Raw genomic sequence first — 23,157 nt, forward strand, 5'->3', positions numbered from 1 at the left:
CCTCTGGGATTCTCACCTTTCTCCACTTGCTCCAAGACCACTGCAGGCACTTAGAATAGTGAAACCTCAAAGCTTTCATCTCCTTGATCCTCCTAAAGGAAAAACAGATCAGACAGTTCTCTTACTGACCCAGACCTACAGTGCTTCTCTAACACCAGGCCTGAATCCACATTTGCTATTATGCTGGGAAAGTACATTTATTAAATATGTAAACATTTAGGATGTGCTAACAGCTTCTAAAGCACATGTGACGGATCAGTGTTGGTGTGAATCAAACTCCTTTGTGAAAGGGGCCAATTGTGAGATTGAATCAGGATCAGTCTCCTTTTCAAGATGCCTCTTACTCTGTTCTTATCTCCTGAAAGTTCTTTTTCCAGAGATGGAAAGTCTTCCGCAGCAGCAGGTGGCAGTAATGATCATGGGCAAGAGCCATGCTCTCTTGCTCCTCCAAACACATCACTGTTCTCCTGCGCCAGGAGCACCAGAAACGAACCAAAACCTGCTGCTCAAAGTGAAGTATGGCCTGCAACAGACAGGAGAAAACTAGTGAACTGATGATGTAGGCTATAATGAACAGTAGGGCAATCTTCCTCAGAGGAGGTGATGGGCATAGGAAACTGTCTCATGTGGTCCCCAACCACTCAAATGGAATAGCAATGGGTGCAAGCCTATCTTGTGCTGTTCATGTTCACAGGAAGTGATCAGGAAACCGTCCCATCTATCTCTTCGGTGAGGTCCAAGGGAAAGTGCTGCATTTACCATTCTCTCTGTCGTCCGGTTCTCTCGCTGCTGACATGCACTCAGCCACCACGTGTCAAATACCTGTCTTGTCAACGAATCTCTGCAAGCAAAAATGAAGAATGCCAGTGGAACCAATGAATCCTTTCAGACAGCTAAGGGGCTTATGGGCTCTAATGGAATTCAAATTATGACCATGCCAGTCTATTCAAACTGAAACCATCTGTTATACAGTTGCTCTGATTTTATAGCATCAGGCAAGACTGCTTTAGAAGTCAATCACTCCTCTTTATTCCATGGATTTTTTAAAAATAATCTCATACTCACACTCAGTCCATTCCACTGTTGCTTAAAATCTCACCTAGACTATTGCATTTTAAGAAAATATTCATGCTTCCACTGAATTCACTAGAATTTCCTACTTCCACCCACTTCTAGATTTTTCAACAGATTATTCCAATTTCCAATCACCTCACTGACAGTATATCCGAAAGCAAATGATATAATTAAGGTTAAGATTACATCACAGAGATCATGGAAGTCACGGAACCCATGCCTTTCAGAGACCTTCATGACATTTTCTGCTTCAGCCCTGAGGTAGCAGATCAGGAGCTGTCAGCCAGTGGGGGCCCTGCAGCTTTCAGCCACCATGGGGGGACCCGCTGCTCTAAGCCACTGGACCTGGTGCTCCCAGCCACCATGGGCTGTCAGACCACTCCTGCTCCTGCAGCGGGGCTTGGGCTCTCATCTGCCCACCCCCCAGGTCGGGCTTCAGTTGTCCCTACTTTGCCACGGTTATTTTTAGTAAAAGTCAGGGACAGGTCACGGACGTCTGTGAATTTTTGTTTATTGCCCGTGACCTGTCCCTGACTTTTACTAAAAATAACCGTGGCAAAATCTTAACCTTAGATATAATATAACCTTGTGTTTCTTCTTCAAAAGCTATAAACATAACCCTGCCACCTCCACACACCGACAGACCTTAATCTGTGATTTGTTGTGTATGTTTAAAGACAGGCACAAATACTTTTTGTTTGTTTGTTTAAAGTGACAGTGATTTGAATTACAAATTCAGGAAATTCTGTAAAATGGACTTTTAGAAAAGTATCAAAACAAAACTTATAGGAGGCAGAGTGGTCTAAGTACCGGACCAAAGGGTTTCCTGTATTCCCTCCTCTGCCAATGCCTCACTACGTAACCTTGGGCAAGTCATTTACCCTGGCTGTCTGAGTTTCCTCCTCTATACAATGAGATAGTAAGACTTGCTAGCCTACCTCCCTCACAAGGGTATATGGGGATGTTCGTAAAGTGTTTCAAAAGTGTAAAGCAGCAATTCCCAAATGGAGGGTCCTGACCCACCAGAGAGTAGTGGGAAAGATCTAGTTGGGTCATCTGTGCCCTAGAGACACACCTCCACCCTGCACTCTCACTTCCCCTGGGCAGCAGGCAGCAGCGTGGGGAGCAGGAACTAGGCAGCAGCATAGAGAAAGCACCTCTAGGACACATACAGGCTGGGGACTGGCTGCTGACTGACCATTCACTGGCTCTGGCCTCTTCCTCCAGGCTGCTGTTGCTATCCAGATCCCACTCTCACTTCCCATGGACAGCAAGCAGCAGCATGGGGTGTGTGATCTGGACAGCAGCAGCAACGCATAGGAAGTGGCCAGAACGAACAAGCAGAGAGTCACTAGCCTGGTAGCCATTGTGGCCTGGCTGCAGGGAGAGAGGAGCCAACTGGGAATGCAGGAGCAGGGATGGATGGAGGGGAGCTGAGCAGGTGACCTGGGAGCAGACTGGGGCTGAACCGAACCAAGCCAGACCAAGGATGGTGAAGCAGATGTGCTCACCTCACCTTGATGCAAGAGAAGACTGGAATTGCATGGCCCCCTTGCTAAGAGGGGAATCTGTGTTTTTTTGGGGTCTGTTTCAGTTAGGCCTCCAGATGTGAGATGATCTTGGAGAGGCTAATTATTTCCCAGCACAGACACATCCTGGAAGCTCTTTTGTGTTTTCTATTATAGCCTGTCTTCCACTCTCACTTGAAGGAGTAATTGGGTGTAGAATGACCCTTATTACAGTTCTCTATCCACAAAAGGGGGCAGGGCTGGGAAAGCAAGAGAAAGGGGATTTTGTTTCTCTTTTTTTCTTTCATGTTTCAATTAATAAAAGATTAAAAATAGTAAACAATCACACACACAATATTAGTAATGAGGGGTCCCCAGAGAAAACAAAATGCAGTTGGTGGGTCCCATTATTAAAAAGTTTGGGAACCACTGATATAAGGCACTATATACATATATAGGGGTGAGAACTAGGGGAGGGATAACAACACTATACATTACACGAACATGTTGCCCAACTGCTGTGAAAATTTACCAGCCTGGAAGCTCAGGCTGAAGCAGTAGTTCCAAGGAGGAGCTGTTTCCAAGACTCTTTAACCTGGGTATACTTCCTAGCCTGTCAAGAGGTCCCAGCCCTTCCCAAGCCTTAACACGACTAGAAGATGACTCAGGGCTGACCAGGTAACTTCTGAACAGGTAGCTATTGCAGTTCATTAGGATAGATTTTCAAAAGGCACAAACAACAGTGTAATAGGTTGAAAATAAGAAAATAAGAAAGGCCATCCTGGGTCAGGCCAATGGTCCATCTAGCCCAGTATCCTGTCTTCCAACAGTGGCCGATGCCGGGTACTTCAGATGGAATGAATAGAACAGGCAATCATTCTGGCAATCAGGCAATCATTCTGGCCAACAGGCAATCATTCTGGAAACAGAAGCTAGGGACACTTCAGAGCATGGTTTTGCATCCCTACCCATCCTGGCCATTGAGGGATATATCCTCCATGAACTTATCTATTTCTTTTTTTTTTAACCGTTCTAGTTTTGGCCTTCACAAAATCCTCTGGCAAAGAGTTCCACAGGTGGACTGTGTGTTGTGTGAAGAAATACTTCCTTTTGTTCATTTTAAACCTGCTGCCTATTAATTTCATCTGGTAGCCCCTCGTTCTTGTGTTATGAGAAGGAATAAATAGCACTTCCTTATTTACTTTCTCCACACCAATCATGATTTTATAGACCTCTATCATATCCCCCCTTAGTCCTCTCTTTTCCAAGCTGAAAAGTCCTAGTCTCATTAATCTCTCCTCATATGGTAGCTTTTCCATACCCCTAATCGTTTCAGTTGTCCTTTTCTGTACCTTTTCCAATTCCAATGTATCTTTTTAGAGATGGGGCAACCAGATCTGCACACAATATTTAACATGTGGGCATATCATGGATTTATATAGAGGCATTATGATGTTTTCTGTCTTATTATATATCCCTTTCCTAATGCCTCCCAACATTCTGTTAGCTTTTTTGACTGCCACTACACCTTGAGTAGATGTTTTCAGAGAACTGTCCACAATGACTCCAAGGTCTCTTTCTTGAGTGGCAAAAGCTAATGTAAACCCCACCATTTTATTTATATAGTTGGAATTATGTTTTCCAATGTGCATTACTTTGCATTTATCAACACTGAATTTCATCTGCCATTTCGTTGCACAGTCACCCAGTTTTGTGAGATCCTTTTGTAACTTCGCAGACTGCTTTGGACTTAACTATCTTGAGAAGTTTTGTATCATCTGCAAATTTTGCCACCTCACTGTTTACCCCTTTTTCCAGATCATTTATGAGTATGTTGAACAGTACTGGTTCCAGTACAGACCACTATTTACCTTTCTCCATTCTGAAAACTGATCATTTATTCCCACCCATTATTTCCTATCTTTTACTGATTCAGGAGAGGACCTTCCCTCTTATTCCATGACAGCTTATTTTGCTTAAGAGCCTTCGGTGAGGGACCTTGTCAAAGGCTTTCTGAAAATCCAAGTACACTATATCCACTGGATCACCCTTGTCCAAATGCCTGTTGATTTCCCCCAAAGAATTCTAATAGATTGGTGAGGCATTATTTGCCCTTATATAAACGTTGTTTACTCTTCTCCAACAAATCGTGTTCATCTATGTGTCTGATAATTTTGTTCTTTACTATAGTTTCAACCAATTTGCCTGGTACTGAGTCAATATGGTACTGAATTAATAGGATTTAGGAGTGTTGCGCTGGATGTGTTGGTGGCTGCCAGCAAGCCATGTCTGATCTAGGGGCAATCACAGACTTTGTTAAAGCTGATGGTCATGCTACCCATCTTTCATTCAGACAAAATGGAGTAGTAATTAAGATCCTTAAGGAGTAAGCAACAACAGAAGGTGCCACCCAAGACCCTGGACAGCATGGGATGGCCAGAGCAATAACTAACTCAAGGAGAATAAGAGGGTATCGATACTGATTGCAAATGCAAGAGCTGGAGCACTGATTGGTGGAGCTGCGTGTATCAGGAGACAGGAGCAGAAAGCAAGAGAAGCACTGGTGAGCATGGCCCTAGGAATCAGAGTTGGAAGAGACCTCAGGAGGTCATCTAGTCCAACCCCCTGCTCAAAGCTAAAATGATCCCAGCCAGGACTTTGTCAAGCTGCATCTTAAAAACCTCTAAAGATGGAGATTCCACCACCTCCCTAGGTAACCCATTCCAGTGCTTCACCACCCTCTTAGTGAAAAACATTTTCCTAATATCCAACCTAGACCTCCCCCACTGCAATTTGAGACCGTTGCTCCTTGTTCTGTTATCTGCTACCATTGAAAACAGCCTAGCTCCATCCTCCCTGGAACCCCCTTTCAGGTAGTTAAAGGCTGCTATCAAATCCCCCCTCATTCTTCCTTTTGCAGACTAAAGAAGCCTAGTTCCCTCAGTCCCACCTCATAAGTCTTGTGCTCCAGCCCCCTAAATAATTTCTGTTGCCCTCCGCTGGACTCTCTCCAACTTGTCCACATCCTTTTTGTAGTGGGGGGCCCAAAACTGGACACAATACTCCAAATGCAGCCTCACCAATGCCGAATAGAGGGGAATAATCACTTCCCTCGATCTGCTAGCAACACTCCTACTAATGCAGCCCAATATGCTATTAGCCTTCTTGGCAACCAGGGCACACTGCTGACTCATATCCAGCTTCTTATCCACTGTAACCCCCAGATCCTTTTCTGCAGAACTCCTGCCTAGCCTGTTGGTCCCCCATCTGTAGCTGTGCATAGGATTCTTCCATCCTAAGTGCAGGACTCTGCACTTGACCTTGTTGAACCTTATCAGATTTATTTTGGCCCAATCCTCCAATTTGTCTAGGTCACTCTGTATCCTATCCCTACCTTCCAGGGTATCTACCACTCCCCCTAGCTTAGTGTCATCTGCAAACTTGCTGAGGGTACAATCTACCCTATCCTCTAGATCATTAATGAAGATTTTGAACAAAACCGGCCCCAGGACCGACCCCTGGAGCACTCCGCTTGTGACTGGCTACCAGCTAGACATGGAGCTATTGATCACTACGCGTTGAGCCCGATGATCTAGCCAGCTTTCTATCCATTTTATAGTCCATTCATCCAACCCATACTACTTTAACTTGCTGATAAGAATGCTGTGGGAGACTGTATCAGAAGGGGGAAGCCAAGAGAGAGAACCTCTGCCACAGAACTGGCTGGAAAGCAGGCTTGGATTTTTGAACAAGGAAACTGCCTCTTGTTTGTTCCTACTATGTTCAGGGAAATGGGACTGGGAAACTGGGACTAAAAATCCTGTTTATTTCTTTGTAAATAAACAGGACTGCATCAAACAAATACCTGATTCAATCATTTTCTCCTCCTAACTGAAACAAATCAGGCAAGACCCTAAATATTGGCTAACCATTCAGGATTCAGGTCAAGCGGCAACATTCACCTAAAATCTTCCCCCACTCACTCATCTGTTCCACCCCTTTTCAGGCAGAGGAGGCGCAGCTCCATGCAAGAGCCAATTTTCCTTTACACACCTCATTCAGCCTCCTGAGCTAGAAAAATAAGAACTTTGGGTCTGTTCTTTATCCTGATCTCCAGTGTGCTACAACTGCATTCCCAGCTTAGCCAAAACAAACTCCTCTAATTGCTTTCAGAAGACCAGTTGCCCTCATTACTCAACCCACCCTCCAAAACTATATGTGTATCTCCTAAAAAGCAAGATATCTTCTAAAACAGCATCAAGATTCTCTGTGGTTTGTTTTTAACCTGTGCAGCCTGGCTTTTGATGGCAGAAATTCATCAACCTAGAACGTAATCATTTCTAGCCCATAAAAAAACTGAAAATCCCTCTGGGTACAGGGCCTGGGTTTGCTGGGAAGGAAGAGTCCGTGTTAAAGAAATGTTTTTCTTCTGACTTAAAAGGAAAAAATGCTTCCCAGGAGGGTGTCCACTGTAGGAGTCTAGGTCTGGACACAGCCCTTCTTTAGAGAAGCAGTGCTTCCTCATGTGCTTTCTAATCAAAAAGCTAAAGCAATGCTTTAGTTGCATCACAGCCCTGCCAGCTCAGAGCCAGGACTGAATTCAAACAACATGAGCCCACAAAAGTTCTTTTAAATCGCTAAAGAATAATATTTTTCTCACCTTCCTCCCCCCCCCCAATCACAGAAGTGAAAAGATGATAATGTAATGAATAAATATAGCATTTTATATCCTCAACTCACTGTACAAACCATTAACCAACCACCACAACACTCTGGTGAAGTAGGCTAGTAATTTCATTATCCCCTTTTTACAGGTGGGGAAACTGAGGCACAGGTTAGTGGCTTAATTTTCAGAGATGATGAGCACCCACAGCTTCTGTTTATTTCAGTGGGAGATGGAAAAGCCATAAGTGACTTGCCAAGGCAATATTGCAAGGACTTATTTATACAGAAACTGGAACTGGAATAACCACATTGGCTAGTGTTTAGTTATTTTAGTTCAAGTCTGCATCTGGACACTTATTTCACATTTAGAGTGCCTCCTTTCACTGTAACCAAAGTTGATTTTTACTCACTTAAGTTATACACTTGGGGCTTGTCTATACACAGAAGTTTTTCCAGTTTAACTAAAGCTGTGATGTTGCAGTTATTTAGTTAAAATGAGTACAAATTTGCATGGACACTGCAATGGTTTAACCTTGTCTTGTATCAGTTTAGCTTGCCCCTATTAAATATTGTCCCTGGTAAAAACAGGAGCAAACTGGAGTGATGTACACTAGCTTTAAACCAATGCAGAATGCCCAGGCACAAAGTTCCATCAAAATAAAGAAAGGTGTGAACTGCAACAAATTTAATTCCAGTCATAGTGGTTCCGGTTTCTGTGCAGACAAGTTCCAAGTCTGTGTCAGAGCCAAAATGAGATATCATGGGTTCCTGCTCTGTCTCATCTCAATCCACTAGATCACATTGCCTCTCAAAAGCAAGACTCTGTTATTCAAAGTAACATTTAATATTCCCACTTGTAGGATATGGTAACCCCTGGTGTCAAGATGTAAGGGAACAACATATCCCACAAGTAGGAATGTGCAGAGGCAACTATTGAAGAACAACTGGTCCCAGTAAATGACCCTTTCATTTCATGAGATAACCTAAGTGGATTTTATAACAAATTTTAGTCTGTTAGTTACACATGACACTGGTTGCTGCAGCCTAATGTACATACTCCTTTTAAAATCAGTCCATAAGAACAGTCCACTGTACCTGTGAAAGCATGATGCTGTTTCCTTCATCTCTCTCCGCCAGCACTGATTGTTCTTAAACCTCTTCCAGGCCTGGAAGGTGACAGGCAAGATCATTCTTCCATAGTGACTGTCAGCTTTGGCATATTGCATCTAGAAAGCAAATGACATGCTTGGTTTCATTTCAGAATAGTGCTGCCCCTTCCCTCTTCCCAAGGGACTCCACAGCAGGGCCATCTGAACTAAACTATCCTACTTAACATATAGGTGTTATGGGTACCCAGCTTTGGGGATTTGTTTCTAATCTACTCCACAATTTTCTCAGGAAAGGAGGTGGAAAAGAAATTCCACCCAACTAATTCAACAGTTTCAGCTCATTCTGGAGACTGCATTCAGAACGAAGTAATATTTCAAAACAAGGCTTATGTTGTGGGCACTACTGCAAACTATCAATAGTAATAACGATCATAAATCAACTAATCAGGGATTCCTGTCCTTTCTAGAGACTCCAGTGGCCAACATGAGCATGCTTTGGTTCCAAGAGGGTGCTCTGAGTGGCTGATGTACAATTTTTTTTTTTTTTTTTTTTTTTTTTTTAAACAAACAAACCATGGATAGGGGAGGACATGATTTTATCCTACGAACCTGCTGCACCAAAGAAATGAGTGGCACGTTTACCCCTCCTTCATCCTCTTATTGGTGCAAGTGGCTTCCTTATTTATCCAGCTTTTGGATCTCGTGTAAGAGCTACTTAAACATGACAGATACTCCATACCTGCCTGTGTCTTCTCCACTTGGCATTCTTTAACCATAACCTGATGGTCTTGTGCAGTAGCGTTACCCTGAAATAAAAAAATAAAACCTAACTATTCAGTAAACAGCCTCCCTCTATATGAAAAAATTGCTCAGGACCAGAACCATGGACAACTTCATATACTTAGTGTCCTGAACAGTCAGACTCAATAATCCGGAAATAATTGTGTGATTTAGTTATTTTAAAATGCTTTAAGTATACCACACAGATTTCTCCCAAAGCAAGACAACAAAAGTAGGAGTTACATATTTATCTAAAAACACAATCTAGTCAGGTACAAGTGCCAGAGTTTCTTCTACTGCTTCATAATTGTGCACTCAGACCTGAAATAAGTATCTTCACTGCGATTAAAGAGGAATTTAGCCTCTATTGTTGTTAACACTTGCCCCCAAAAATGCTCTCTCCCACTCTTGAGGTTCCCCCTGGTGGTTGCACTCATGTAGACAGGGCAGATGTTTTACCACCCCATTTTCTAGCACCGTTCAGTGCCGGTCTATGCAACCTGATGTCAAAACTGCCTGTGCTGTGTCCATACCAATACTCCCACCAATTGTAGGAGATAAGATAACAGACAAGACTTAGAGCTAACCAATATCAATTTCCCTCCCATGTTTCTCAAATGAGGCATGGTCCAGAACTAGACAACTCTTCATAATGTGCCAAGATGATCCCACTCATGGAAGCATTACCAGATTTAAAACCAGAACCAAGAGCTGGTGAGATCCAGCTCCTTAGTTGCATCTGGAAATATATTTCCCTGATGTACCTGTAGTGACTGCGAGCTACTAGCGTCAAGGGCCGCTGATGCTCTTCCTCCTGCTGTTCCAACCGATACATCCAGCAATTCCAGAAGCTCTGCAGCAACTGGAGCAAAATAGCAGAGATAGAAAAACCTCAGGTAATGAGAAAAGGAGAATCCAAAAGAATGATGATGCAGATGTCCTGCTAATGCAGCATTCTGAAGAGAGAGTTTCTTGAAGCATACTGTGCTGCTATACAAAATGAAGCAATCTAAAAAGCGTGTGAGCCTGATCCAATTCTGTTTTCTTCCAGCTGCTATGAATGTCTTTAATGAAGACCTGGAGTCCTCAAACCATTGAAAATAGAAATGTTGCTACATCCAGGTGCTGCTATAATGCATGCTATACTGAACTTACTTGAACCACTTCACTCTCCTTGTCATGGGCCAATTGTTCCCTGCCTTCAGAGAGGCACTATAAATCTTTTTGTCTGCAAAGAGGTTCACAATGGGGCTGTATGACAACACGTAACTAGGTCAACATGTCTGTGACTGACCCTAGACTTACAAAGGAGATAGTACGCAGGAGATATTTTCTGAAACTGCTGGTGGCAAGGGAACAATGCAACTGACTGGAGAATGCTTTGTAGATGCAGGTGTGAGAAGGTGGGATGGTTCAGGGAAAGATCTCATGTAAACACAGCACAGCACAAGATTAAACCCACCATTACTTGATGCTGCCGATGAGCCAAATTTCTTCTCATTTGCTGGAGACGAGCATTTATAATGTTCTTCCGCAGGGCATTAAACCCAAAGTGCTGTGAAAATAATCAGCAGAGGTATACTTACCATTCACTGTGTAGCCTGAATTACCAAGCAGCCAAGGGCTGTTTTCCCTGGGACCAGCTGCTCCTTACAGAGAGCCAAAGCTAGGTACACAGAGTCCAGCTTTGTTGCTACTTGTAGTGGTCAGTCTTACTGCCTTGTCATGGACATATAGCAGAGCCTCAATCTCCCTCCCACTGGTTGGACAGTTTAGCTCTTCAGCTAAATTAAAAACCTCCCCCTTCCTAGGATCTCTTCTTGAGACATCCAGCTCCCTCCAACGCTCTGTCAGCAGTCACTGCCCAGGCCCCTTCCCAAGCCCTCTCTCAATAGAGAGACCGACAGGTCTTGCCCAAGATTCACAACTTCCTCCTACCCAGAAGCTCCTGTACCTTTCCAAGCTCTCTCTGTACTGGAAAAATGGATCTTAAATACCGCTCTCCCCTTCCCCAGCTCTTTACTAACCTCTAACTCTGGACTACAAGTCTCAGAATGCTTCAATTCTGGGCTGAACTGGGAAGAATTATAGTGCTGTTCCCTGCCTTAAAGGGCCAACACTTCCTGTTACACTACTGCTGGTATTTCCAAAATATAATCCCATTGGCTTTAGGATTATTTTTTGATGATCAACACTACCTCACACTATAGAATAACATCTGCTCCAACAAGCCAGAGGCCCTGTGAATGCCAGAGATAAGGAATTTATTTCTGTTGGGAAGGGGGGGGGGGGGTGCATTTAAGGATAAAGAAAAAAAAGACTAAATCCTATCCTTCCCCAAGTGGAAGAGACATATTTATAGGCTCTCACATAAATGGCTGGTATGTGATGGAATTATCACAAAGGGAAGGTTTTCAATCTTCAAGTGGGAAGTACAGGAAGTACAGACATTGTAGCATAGCAGCGTAAACAGGGACAAAACCATTTATCCTCAGAGCACTAGGGCAGTAACCCTCCTGAATAACTAGCAAAAATGAGAAAAATCACTAGAATAAAAAGGGAAAAATGATGTTTCAGAGTGAAGGACCCAAGAGTGCATGAGGGGACCCACTGATCTGAGTTAATTCGCTTCTTGATTGGAACAATACCTTGATTTGCTCTTGATTGGAAAGATATTTGTCTCAGATGAGATTCCCCATCAAGATACAAATATCAGGCCTCCTATTTTATTTAAGTTTAGTGCCAATGTGGACACAAAAACAAATGGATATTAACTGGCCATCAACAAGTTTAGATGAAGGTTTCTAACCATCAGAGGAGTGATGTTCTGGAACAGCATTTAAAGGGGAGCAATGGGGGCAAAAAACCTAACTGGCTTCAAGACTGAGCTTGATAAATTTATAGAGGGGATGGTATGATAAGGCTGCCTACAACAGTATGCAGCCAAACTGCAACTGCTAGTAGCAAATATCTCCAAAGGCCAGTGATGGGACACTAGATAGGGAGAGCTCTGAGTTACAACAGAGAATGCTTTCCCAGGTGTCTGGCTATGAGTCTCGCCCACAAGCTCAGAGTCTAACTGACTGCCACATTTGGGATTGGGAAGGAATTTCCCCCTCGGTCAGATTGGCAGAGACTCCAGGTGGTTTTCAGCTTCCTCTTCAACATGGGGCACAGGTCACTTGCACGTTTAAACTAGTTTAAGTGGTGGATTCTCTGTCACTTGAAGTCTTTAAATCATGATTTGAAGATTTCAGTAACTCAGCCAGAGGTTATGGGTCTATTACAGGAGTGGGTGAGTGAGGTTCTGTGGCTTGCGATGTGCAGGAGGTCAGACTAAATGATCATGATGGTCCTTTCTGGTCTTAAAGTCTATCTTCTCTGCACACAACACCCTGAGGAACAGAGACTCTAGCAGATTCCATTACAGTTTGAGTCTGTGCACCTAGTATCTGATCTGAACATTTAATGGAAGAAAATACTATACCTACCACCTAAAGCATGACACACTTACCATCAATATGAACACACGTGACTAGGAGAGACTCTGGGAAATCACTACAAATAGCCTAGATTCCCTCTCATCTGAGATATTACAAAACTCTTACCAACAGGTGGTGCCGGTGATGCTTTTCTGCAAGCTCGTGCTGCCAGGTCTCTTCTATGCACAGTACCACATCTGTCATCAAGTTAAAAAGAAAGTACCTTTTACATAGACGTCCCCATGCCTACAGACACACAACGATCTCCTTCAGGGACAGGCACTGAATTCCAGTCCACATTGCTTTAGCACTGGATTTTCTGCACTGATATTCACACAGATACATTTTTGTTGTAGTGAAGCTCTTGAACCAGGCTTCACTGGTTTAAAAAGATGCATCTCTGGCCTAGTGTCAGTGATTCCCTCCTACCATATCCTATTCCTTACAGGTTTTTAGCTAATGTGTTCCAATTGCTGGTCTTGCTCCCTTCCAATGCCCATTCACTATGGTCTAACCTGCACCCTTCTAATGAAGAGGTGCATCTCAGTCCAACCATGCCTGACTCAAATGCTGCTTCTTACATATTTGCTCATCTGCCCCATCCACCTGCAGGAGTATCTTGAACATGGCACCTCTAGGGCAGCATACACGAAGGATACAATGCTTCCAGTGTGTGAAGACTCTCCGTAACGTAGCCCTTGCTGCTAGCTCACCAATGCACTCCTGATGGACTCGCATGCTTCTTCTGTGCTCCCAGGCCTGCCGCCAGCCAGAGAAACATTGCTGGAGCACACAGACTTGGTGATGTTGCTGAGCCAGCTCTAGAACAACAGACACATGAATTACACATGACCAGCATTCTCTACTCCTGCTGCATTTGTGTCAGGATGAGACAATGGCATGCAAACTCTAGGCTCTCAAGTGACCAAACCTCCAGTACCAGCAAGGGATGATGGGATTTTTACCAAGAATTTTACTACCACTTATTTGCTGACATTGTTCTGGTTATTCAGGAAATCCCTGCAGGGACTGATATTAGCTCTGAATCTGGCTGCATGCTTCTTCCTCTCAGGTATCCCAATCGAATTATACACTACAATATGTAATCCTTGGTCAACAGGGCTATAAAGTGTTCCCTTTCTAAAACCATATCCATCCTCTTTCCACAATAAGGCAACAACAGGTTCCTTTCTGGATGCATCAATATACAAAACACAAAATCCTTGCTAGCCCAGGCCACAGCTCTTCAGCTGCTGAACCACCAACCAGAAGCATCAGTGTCTCCTAAAAGGGAAAATATATCACCTTCTTCTATCAGTGGCAATGAGTTGTTTAGATAGTGAAGCCCTATTCTGTCCCATCTCTCCACCATTCAAATATAGCACCTATCTATACAAAGGGGAATAAGGACAAACCAGTGAATTATAGACTAGTCAGCTTAATTTTAGTACCCAGAATGATGATAGAGCAAATAATCAAACAATCAAATTGTTAAAACAGAGAAGGTAATAAGTAGCAGTCAACCTGGATTTGTCAAGAACAAATCATGTCACATCAAGCTACTATCCTTCGACAGGGTAACAAGCCTTGTGGATAGGGGAGAAGCAGTAGCTGTCATATATTTCAACCTTAGTAAGGCTTTTGATGCTGTTTCACATGACCTTCTCATAAACAAACAGAAATATAGCCTAGATGAACCTCCTATAAGGTGGGTGGACAACTGGCTCAAAAACCGTACTCAGAGAGTAGCCAATGGCTCACAATTGAGCTGGAAGAGCATATTGAGTGGGGTCCTGCAAGGATCGGTTATGGGTCCAGTTCTATTCAATAGCTTCATAAATTATTTGCATCATGACAGAGAATACACTTATAGTTTGTGGACAGTATCAAGCTGGGAGAGGTTGCAAGCACTTTGGAGGACAGGATTAAAATTCAAAATGATCTTGACAAACTTGAGAAATGATCTGGAGTAAACAGGATGAAATTCAATATGGACAAACGCAAAGTACTTCAATTAGGAAGGAATAATCAACTGCACAAATACAAAATGGGAAATGACTGCCCAGGAAAGAGTATTGCAGAAAAGGATCCGGGGGTGATAATGGCTCACAATCTAAATATGGATCAACAATGTAATACCGTTGCAAAAAACCAAACATCATTCTGGGATGTACTCGGAGGAGTGTTTAAGCAAGACATGAGAAGTAATTCTTCCACTCTACTCAGCACTGATAAGGCCTCAGCTAGAATACTGTGTCCAGTTCTGGGCACCACAATTTAGGAAAGTTGTGAACAAACTAAAAAAAGTCCACAGTAGAGCAACAAAATGATTAAAGGTCTAGAAAACATGACCTATGAGGAAAGACTGAAAAAACTGGGTTTATTTAGTCTGGAATAGAGAAGACTTGGGGGACATGGTAACAGTATTCAAGTATCTAAAAGGTTTTTATAAAGAGGAGGGTGACAAATTGTTCTCTTTAACCACTGAGGACAGGACAAGAAGTAATGGGTTTAAACTGCAGCAAGAGAGGTTTAGATTAGACATTAGGAAAAACTTCCTAACTATAATGGTAGTTAAGCACTGGAACAAATTACCTAGGGAGGTCGTGGAATCTCCGTCATTGGACATTGTTAAGAGCAGGTTAGACAAACACCTGTCAGGGCTGGTCTAGATAATACTTAGTCCTGCTTCAGTGCAGCAGACTACACTGAAAGTCCCTTCCAGTCCTATATTTCTATGATTCTCACTCACTGTTCTGATGCTTCTTTTCTCTTTGAAGTTGCAAGTGCCCCAGCCAGGCCTTCAAGCATCTCCTCAGTTCACAGTGCTGATGATGACTCATTGCCCAGACCTCCTTCTGCTTGTCATGCTGGATGTGTAGATAGAGTTCCATCCACTGTAGCCAGGCCTGACAATACAAGTTAGAAAAAGTGAGGAGGAGGGTCAGCCAAGAATAAACAGAGGGGAGCTAGGGAGTGAGCAAGAGCAGAGGAAGGGGAAAAGGAAACACAAAGGCAATGGAGAGAGAGCATGTCAAAGAGAGACCAGGAGACAGAACTAAAGAAGGAGCTATGGAGAATGAGGTTTACATGAAGCAATCATTTACTCGATTCTATTGGTCATTTCCAATCTATTTAGGCCAGGACTTTCATTTACCGCCTCCTCCTTCCCTCATTCCCACCCTGGCTTTCCCCATACATGTACAACCAAACTCCTCTCACCTTGTCAACAGCCCTGAGCTAAGCAGTTTGCAGTGTAGAAGGTATGTGGGAACAGGGAATGCCAGGGTCAATCTTGCAACAGCCTGAGAAATCTTAAGTTACACTACCATTTCTTCCTTTTAATGGACAGAATGCTACTTTCTGGGAATGAATAATGGGCTCCCAAGTACAAGCCTTTCATTTAAAGGAGATGAAGGAAGCTGGTATCTAAAGTCCTTACAATATTTCCCAAACCATGGGATCAGCACTTTTCAGCCTCCTTGGCAAAGTGCTGATACCATCAAGGCAGCATTGCCATCATTCAGTCAGGCTAGAATCAAAGGCTACACCCTATCGAAGTGGGAAGAGAGCAAGTGCCTTATTCTAAACCCATGACAGCAACCGCCACCCTTCCAGGGAAAGGATGAACAATTCCAGGGCATAAGAAATAAAATATATCATCTTGACGAATAATTTTCACTTTGGATTTCACAAAAGGTGAACTGTCCATTGTACTGTGAGTGTTCTACAGTCACTTGGATTCTGCTGGGTAGTGAGTGTAAATGACTTAGTGAGGAAGATAAGATTGATGACTCCTTTTGGCCATGTTTGAAATGTACTAATAAAAATAGTTTTCCTCCACCTCGTACTTATCGATTCATTTTAAAGCAGGGAGTTCTTTGGGGCAGAAACAACATCATGTCTTTTTAATGACTCTATAAAGCATCTGGTATCATCCTGGGCATTGGTGTAAAGAATCATAATAATTCCCTTTGGCCATGCACCTCCTTAAAAATACACTGAAATCTAGAAAAGCCTAGATGTTGCTTTTATTCCTACATTGTGGAGAAGGGTCTCTGAGAACCCCATCTGGAGAGAACACGGGTATGGCTCTATTACACTTTCACCACTGAGCAGCAATTCACAGGTAAGATCTTGCCTGGGGAACACATCTGCATGCACATCTGGAGGGGTAAGGCCAAACCCAGACCTTGCATCACCCACTCTGTAAACATCCTTCCATTTACAAGGATTATCGAGGGTGGAGGATTCTTTATTCATTTACTGACTATTCTTCCAATCTGAGGTATGAAGTGTTGGGGTTTGAAGGACTTACCCGAAACTGCAGGCTCTGGGCCCAGTACTGTAGAGCCAGAGCATCCATTTCACAGCCAGCACGGTTCTGGCGCAGTCGTCTAGTCCATACTCTCCATGACACACTGCCAAAAACATTTAGGACATGTTCATTCTGCAGTGTGGGGTAAGGAACTAACCTCCTCTCATCAGGAAAGCAAGGGCTCTACATACACGTTGTTACTGATGCACTGCTTTCTAGACAGAGTCACGTGGTCCTTCGAGGGGTAGGAGAGAAGGCAGTTGAGACAAAATCATAGAGATGAACCAGGAAGATTCAGTGTGGGAGCAGATCATGGGATAGAGAAAATGTTTATGGTTAACACTTGATTGTTTCAAATCCATTCTCACCGTAGAGTGCTCCTTTCCCTGAACGCCAGTGACTCGGATCGCATCCTATGCTTGGTCCTGCGAACATCGATGTAGATCAGCCAGTGCTGCCATGTCCAGCGCAGCTTCTGCTTCTCCACTGTGCACAACAATGGTCACATCATTTTTTTTAAAAATTACATACAAGAATTTGGTATTTTTAAAACCTCTCATCCAATCAGCCTTATGTTGCCACCTACTGGGAAAGCCTAAAACTGCAGCCACTCCAAAAGCTGGGGTTAGAGAGAGAGGCACAGTTAAGATTTGTCTCCACAAGGAAATTGTCCAGAATAGCTACTCCTCAATAGCTCTCTGCATGGACACATTTAACAAGAGTGTCCACATGAAGACTTATTGCAAAATAGCTTTACACTTTAAATTCTTGCACTACTTTATTCCAAAATAATTTATGTAGACAAGACCTTTAGCTGCTGGCACGGCAATGGAGATGGGCTTAAGAGAGGAACTGAAATATCAATAGCTTCACGTGACTAGCAAGACATAATGTACTGTTTAACGACTTTGTTCAGGCTGCAAGATTCCTGTGGGCACATACCGCAACTTCAGATATAGTTACTGAAAACATTGAGGAAATATTATTTGTATAGCAGTAGTGCCTAGCAGCCCATCACTGACCAGGAATCCACTGTGCTAGACACTGTACAAACACAGAACAAAGCAGCCCTTGGTACCTTTTTTAAATCTTCCAGATTTTCTAAGAGTACGAAATTACAGCATATCTGGCTTATTGGACAAGATTAAAAATATAATATTTAGTTCTTATATAGCGCTTCATCCGTAGTTTTCAAAGCACTTTACAAGGGAGTATTATTATCCCCGTTTTAATAGACGCATTGAGGCACAGAGAAGTGAGAATAAGAACTTGCCCAAGACCAGTAGCATAGCCAGGAACACAACATATGTCTCCTGAGTCACAGTCAGCGGCTCTATCCATTAGGATGCACTGCCTCCCAATCTCTTAAAACAAACCCATAGTCCAGGACTGATGATGTTGATTTGGACTGATATTAAGGAGAAATGATCCAAAGTGTATCTTTCCCCAAACACAAGCTAGTGAATTTTATGCTATTTAATATTTAAAATCAATTAGAAAACATATCTTTCTATGGCAAAGTCCTCCAAAATCTAGTGAACCAAGATTTAACATACCTTAAAAGGGATTATTTCTTTTTCACTTTTTAACTAATTAATGAGAGGTTTATTATTTTTCTTTGTAAACCAAATAGTTTGTGTTAATTGGGTATGCTGTATTAACATTTAAAAGCATTTATCAGAGCTACTGGGATAAGTATTTTCTCCTCTTCAATGTTGTAAATTGTAAGGTTTTATAATCTACAGCTAGAGATGCAATTTGATTCCTTGTGAAAGTGTAGTAGGGTTACGTGTTAATGCTTGGTCTTTTTGCTTGGAGATGGATGGGCAAACAATAAATCTTTTACATGCATCTTATTGCCCTCCATCCTGAAGGATCCCCAAGTGTTTTACAAACTACAGCCCAGATCCTAATCTCTGTATATCTCACCCAAATAAATAGGTTTGGGGTAGTGGCATCTGCAGCAGTTGGGAGGACAGAATTCTTCCTCTCCCTAGCCTCACTTTTCAGATGCCACTTAGCCTAAGGGACACATTTATTTCCACAGCTGCTCTGCCCTTCCTCCACAGTGGATTTAGCTGGTGGATGAGTTTCTTTTGCGTTTACTATACCCCACAGTAGGTGCCAGTCTGTAACTTTCGAGGGTTGCATACATCTACAAATGCCACAGTTGTCAGCTAACCTCACACTGGACATGCAATAGGGGACTTAAGTCTTGACTTAAGCTTTAAAAATACAGTTGTTTACCGCTTGAACTCAAAGGATCCACTCCAGTCTGGCCAATAGCCACTGGAAGTTGAGACCATTACAGGCAACTAGGTCAGTGAGGCAGGCATTCATAAAGAAAACTTTCTTTCTCCTCTAGAATATATATTCTCTTTACATGTGCAATTCCCCAGATGGGTTTCATAGCCATGGTAGCCCAGAGAACATATGCACTAAGGCAGGGTGCACCTGAGAGCTACAGACCAGAACTCAACATAGGTCAAGTCAGAACTCTATTTCACCGTGAAAACGTTATGAGCTTCATTTCACTTGACGTGTTCTGAAAAGAGAGGGGACTCAGGATAAAGTGGGTAAAATCAGCATATGCACAGAGAGAAAGTCAGAGCTGACTCCTACATCAGCTGAGGGGCTGGTGAATTCCACCAATAATTTGTTCTAGTGAAAATAGCCATTCAAATACATAGTGTACCAATGATCAGACCCACACTGCAAAGCAGATGGAGAATCCCTTAAGATTTTTCACTAGCATCTCTAGCTATCTATATAGGGGCACAGTACAGTGCATCAAGAAGAATCTTCCCTTCTAACCTTAGGCAGACAACCATCTGCATATAAGATGCATAGATTCCAAGACCATAAGGGACCACTGTAATCATCTAGTCTGATCTCCTGTATTACACAAGCCACAGAATTTCCCCCAAAATAATTCCCGGAGTATATATTTTAGAAAAACACCCAAGCTTGATTTAAAAATTGCCAGTGATGGAGAACCTACCACAAGCTTTGGTTAATTACACTTAAACACACAAGTCGGGGAGGTAAATACACAAACGCATTCAGGGAACAAAGACTGTTCACACACATCCCTTGACATCTATGTGATCCTATATGAAAGCTGCTCCCCCTTCCCCTCTTCACCATGAGATTCTGCGACACGATATTTGCTCCTCTTCTCTCGCTGTTGGCATATGAAAGTCCTCCATGTCTGGAATATTCGGTTGTACAGGAAATATCTGAACAACAAAAAAGATGTTAGAATTTAAGGTACAGAGGACAATGAAAATAATTAAGCATATGGAATGGCTTCCATACGAGAAGAGCTTATAAAAACTGCAACTGTTCATCTTAGAAAAAAGAGACAACTAGGACGTGATATGATAGGGGTCTAATAAAATCATGAATGGTGTGGAGAAAATGAATAAGCAAGTGTTATTTACCCCTTCACAGAAGACAAAAATCAGGGGTCACACAATGAAGTTAATAGGCAGCAGGTTTAAAACAAACATAAAGAAGTACTTCTTCACACAATGCACAGTCAATGTAGGGAACTCGTTGTCCTGAGATGTTGTGAAGGCCACAACGATAACTCAGTTCAAAAAAGAATTCAATAAGTTCATGGAGGATAGGTCCATTAATGGTTATTAGCCAAGATGGTCAGGGATGCAATTGTATGCTCTGGGTGTCCCTAAACTCTGACTGCCAGAAGTTAGGACTGGATGACAGGGGATGGATCACTTGATAAATTGCCCTGTTCTGTTCATTCTCTCTGAAGTATCTGGTGTGGTCCACTGTCAGAAGACAGGATACTGGGCTAGATGGACGATTGGTCTAACCCACTACGAACATTTTCGTGTTTGTATGTTAAAAAACAAACAAACAAAAAAATCCATCCAAAACCTTTATCCAATCTAGCCAATTCCTGACAGCAGACCTGTTCTCAATTGCTCTGGAATGGGCAGAAAACATTCCTATCACACAGAGCAGCTTCTAATGGGACTTTATAGTCAGATTCTGAATGGGAAGTGTCTCGCAGCACGGAATCTGGACTTTTCCTTCTACCATTCAATGAAAAAGACATGGTGACACAAGGAAAGTGAGGCTCCTTAACATCTGAGGGGAAAAAGTCTTGGATCCACTTTGATTGCCCTTTGGACTAACCCATTCTGCAAAGACAGCATCTTCACAGAGATATTTTCAGTGAGCGTGTGTGGCCTAGATTCTCAATCACTCATTCATGTGTGTTTCAGTTTACCTTGTAATAATTACACTGGGCCGTATTGAGATGGTAACAAGGATAGGATTCTGAAAGCTTTCTCAAACTGAAAAGGACTCCACAGAGAGGAGCATGTAAAAATGGGATAGAATTCTTAGAGTGTCAATTAACTGCTTGCTCTCTGCGACCAAGTTATGAGAAAAAAAATCCTTTAGTTCCTGTGAACAATAGCCAAAAAAGCATTGTGAGCAAGGGAGAAGAGTACAAGGGGCTTTGAGTTACAGTTGAGGGGAAGGTATAAAAAGATTATGGAGTTACTCAGGATATATAAAAACCTCTTGAAAAGGAAACTTTATTTGTCTCATCACACAGAAATATAAGCAGAAAAGGATCTAGAATACCTGTTTCACTGCTAATGGGCTCAGAGTTTGTGCCAACATGGCAGATAATCTGGAAGCAAGACAGAGATCAAGTTCCCAAATCTCAGTGAGCAGCTGACAAGAGGCATGGCAATTATTCTGCATTTTGATACAATAAAAAAAATACACAAAGAAAACTGTCCTGCTGCCCGTTTGCTCCTTCTTTCTAAGTAAAATAACAGCACACCTCAAGAGAACTTAACCACTTAGAAGATGAAAGGAATATCAATATGAACATAATTTAGATCACTCTGAACACTTATTGATTCCTGGAAATCAGGGAAGGCGAGTGGTGCTCTGAAGACACCTGAGCTGTGATACCTGATTTCATCTTAGAACAAAAAGAAAAATGTACTGTTTGTTGGATGAAGAGCAGGGAAAAGAAAGAAAGAAAAAGTTGTAAATAATAAGTGAGAAAAGCATTGTATTGGCCTTTCCTCACCTAGCAGTGTTGCTGGGGTAGAGTGTTTACTAAGTGTTCAGAGTGATCTAAATTATGTTCATATTGATATTCCTTTCATCTTCTAAGTGGTTAAGTTCTCTTGAGGTGTGCTGTTATTTTACTTAGAAAGAAGGAGCAAACGGGCAGCAGGACACTTGTCTGTGTGTATTTTTTTATTGTATCAAAATGCAGAATAATTGCCATCCTGCAAGAGCCAGGGAGGATTTCTCATACAGCTGTGGTCACAACAATTCAAGGTCATTTCACTGACCTGTAATGGCAGTCAGCTCTGACACTGAGCTTCCACTCTCTGCAAACGACCCACCATTCCTCCTTCCACTCGCCAAAGGTTTTTTGCAGAATCTTCCGATCATAATGACATCTATACAGTTGGAAGATTTTGAAGATGGGAAGATTTGTAAAGATACTTGAGTCAATAGCAAATACATTTTAAAGGAAATTGTACCTCTACTTTTTCCAGTATTAGCTGCTTAACACAAATGTATCTAACTGCATAACAAAACTTTGCCCTTCCCTCACACAACCCTTGCAAATTTTTACTCCTCTTTTAAAACGGAGAAAAAAAATACAGAGAGATTAAGTGACTTACCCAAGATAACAGTCAGTTGGTGGCAGAGCTTGGACAACACTCTGCTAAATAGTAACATTTATATATCTAATCAGTCTTGTTCGGTATTGTTTGTGTGAATGTTTTTTCAAACGCTAACTTGTGTTTTAATTTTTAAAAGTATATTTGTAATTTGCATTACAGGTGTATGAAATATATCCACTGTGCGCCAAGAAACAAATTATCATGAATTTAAAATCCCAAAAAGGAATGATTAAGTACCTTAGATAACATTCACTCTACATGCTAACAATGTGGCTGTTTGTCCATCTTTAATTGCCATATATAGAGGCTTATAAATCAGTTACTGCCTCAATTTATTAATTGAGTCCTTTAGCACAAGCCATAAAGGCCTTTGCTTTTAGATCCCGAGATCCGAGGGTTCAATCCTCACAGATAATCAGGCCAGGAGATGGTGTTATATAAACATTCATGTTAATTCTAAATTAATAAAAACTCAGATGGCATGAGATTTTGAACTAAGGAATTGAGACTCAGATGAGGGATTTCAAA

General features: G+C 42.3%; 1 protein-coding gene across 4 annotated transcripts in view; it reads right to left on the minus strand.

Moving 5' to 3' along the window:
* Nucleotides 1-23,157, minus strand: part of SFI1 (SFI1 centrin binding protein) — a 52,846-nt gene that overhangs the window by 18,729 nt on the left and 10,960 nt on the right. For all 4 annotated transcript variants that reach the window (XM_067550046.1, XM_067550048.1, XM_067550045.1 and 1 more), the window contains 14 exons: nt 22,288-22,398; nt 20,081-20,175; nt 17,305-17,422; nt 16,937-17,039; nt 15,371-15,527; nt 13,278-13,439; nt 12,745-12,815; nt 10,599-10,691; nt 9,901-9,998; nt 9,096-9,162; nt 8,343-8,473; nt 760-841; nt 345-523; nt 17-92 (listed from right to left, as the gene is read on the minus strand). In XM_067550046.1, the coding sequence (XP_067406147.1) occupies nt 17-92; nt 345-523; nt 760-841; nt 8,343-8,473; nt 9,096-9,162; nt 9,901-9,998; nt 10,599-10,691; nt 12,745-12,815; nt 13,278-13,439; nt 15,371-15,527; nt 16,937-17,039; nt 17,305-17,422; nt 20,081-20,175; nt 22,288-22,398 (1,543 nt within the window). The remainder of the gene's footprint in view (nt 1-16; nt 93-344; nt 524-759; nt 842-8,342; nt 8,474-9,095; nt 9,163-9,900; nt 9,999-10,598; nt 10,692-12,744; nt 12,816-13,277; nt 13,440-15,370; nt 15,528-16,936; nt 17,040-17,304; nt 17,423-20,080; nt 20,176-22,287; nt 22,399-23,157) is intronic.

This window comes from Emydura macquarii, unplaced genomic scaffold (genome assembly GCF_026122565.2).
Source record: "Emydura macquarii macquarii isolate MOO-44397 ecotype Brisbane River unplaced genomic scaffold, CSIRO-AGI_Emac_v2 contig_1254, whole genome shotgun sequence".
Taxonomy (NCBI): domain Eukaryota; kingdom Metazoa; phylum Chordata; order Testudines; family Chelidae; genus Emydura; species Emydura macquarii.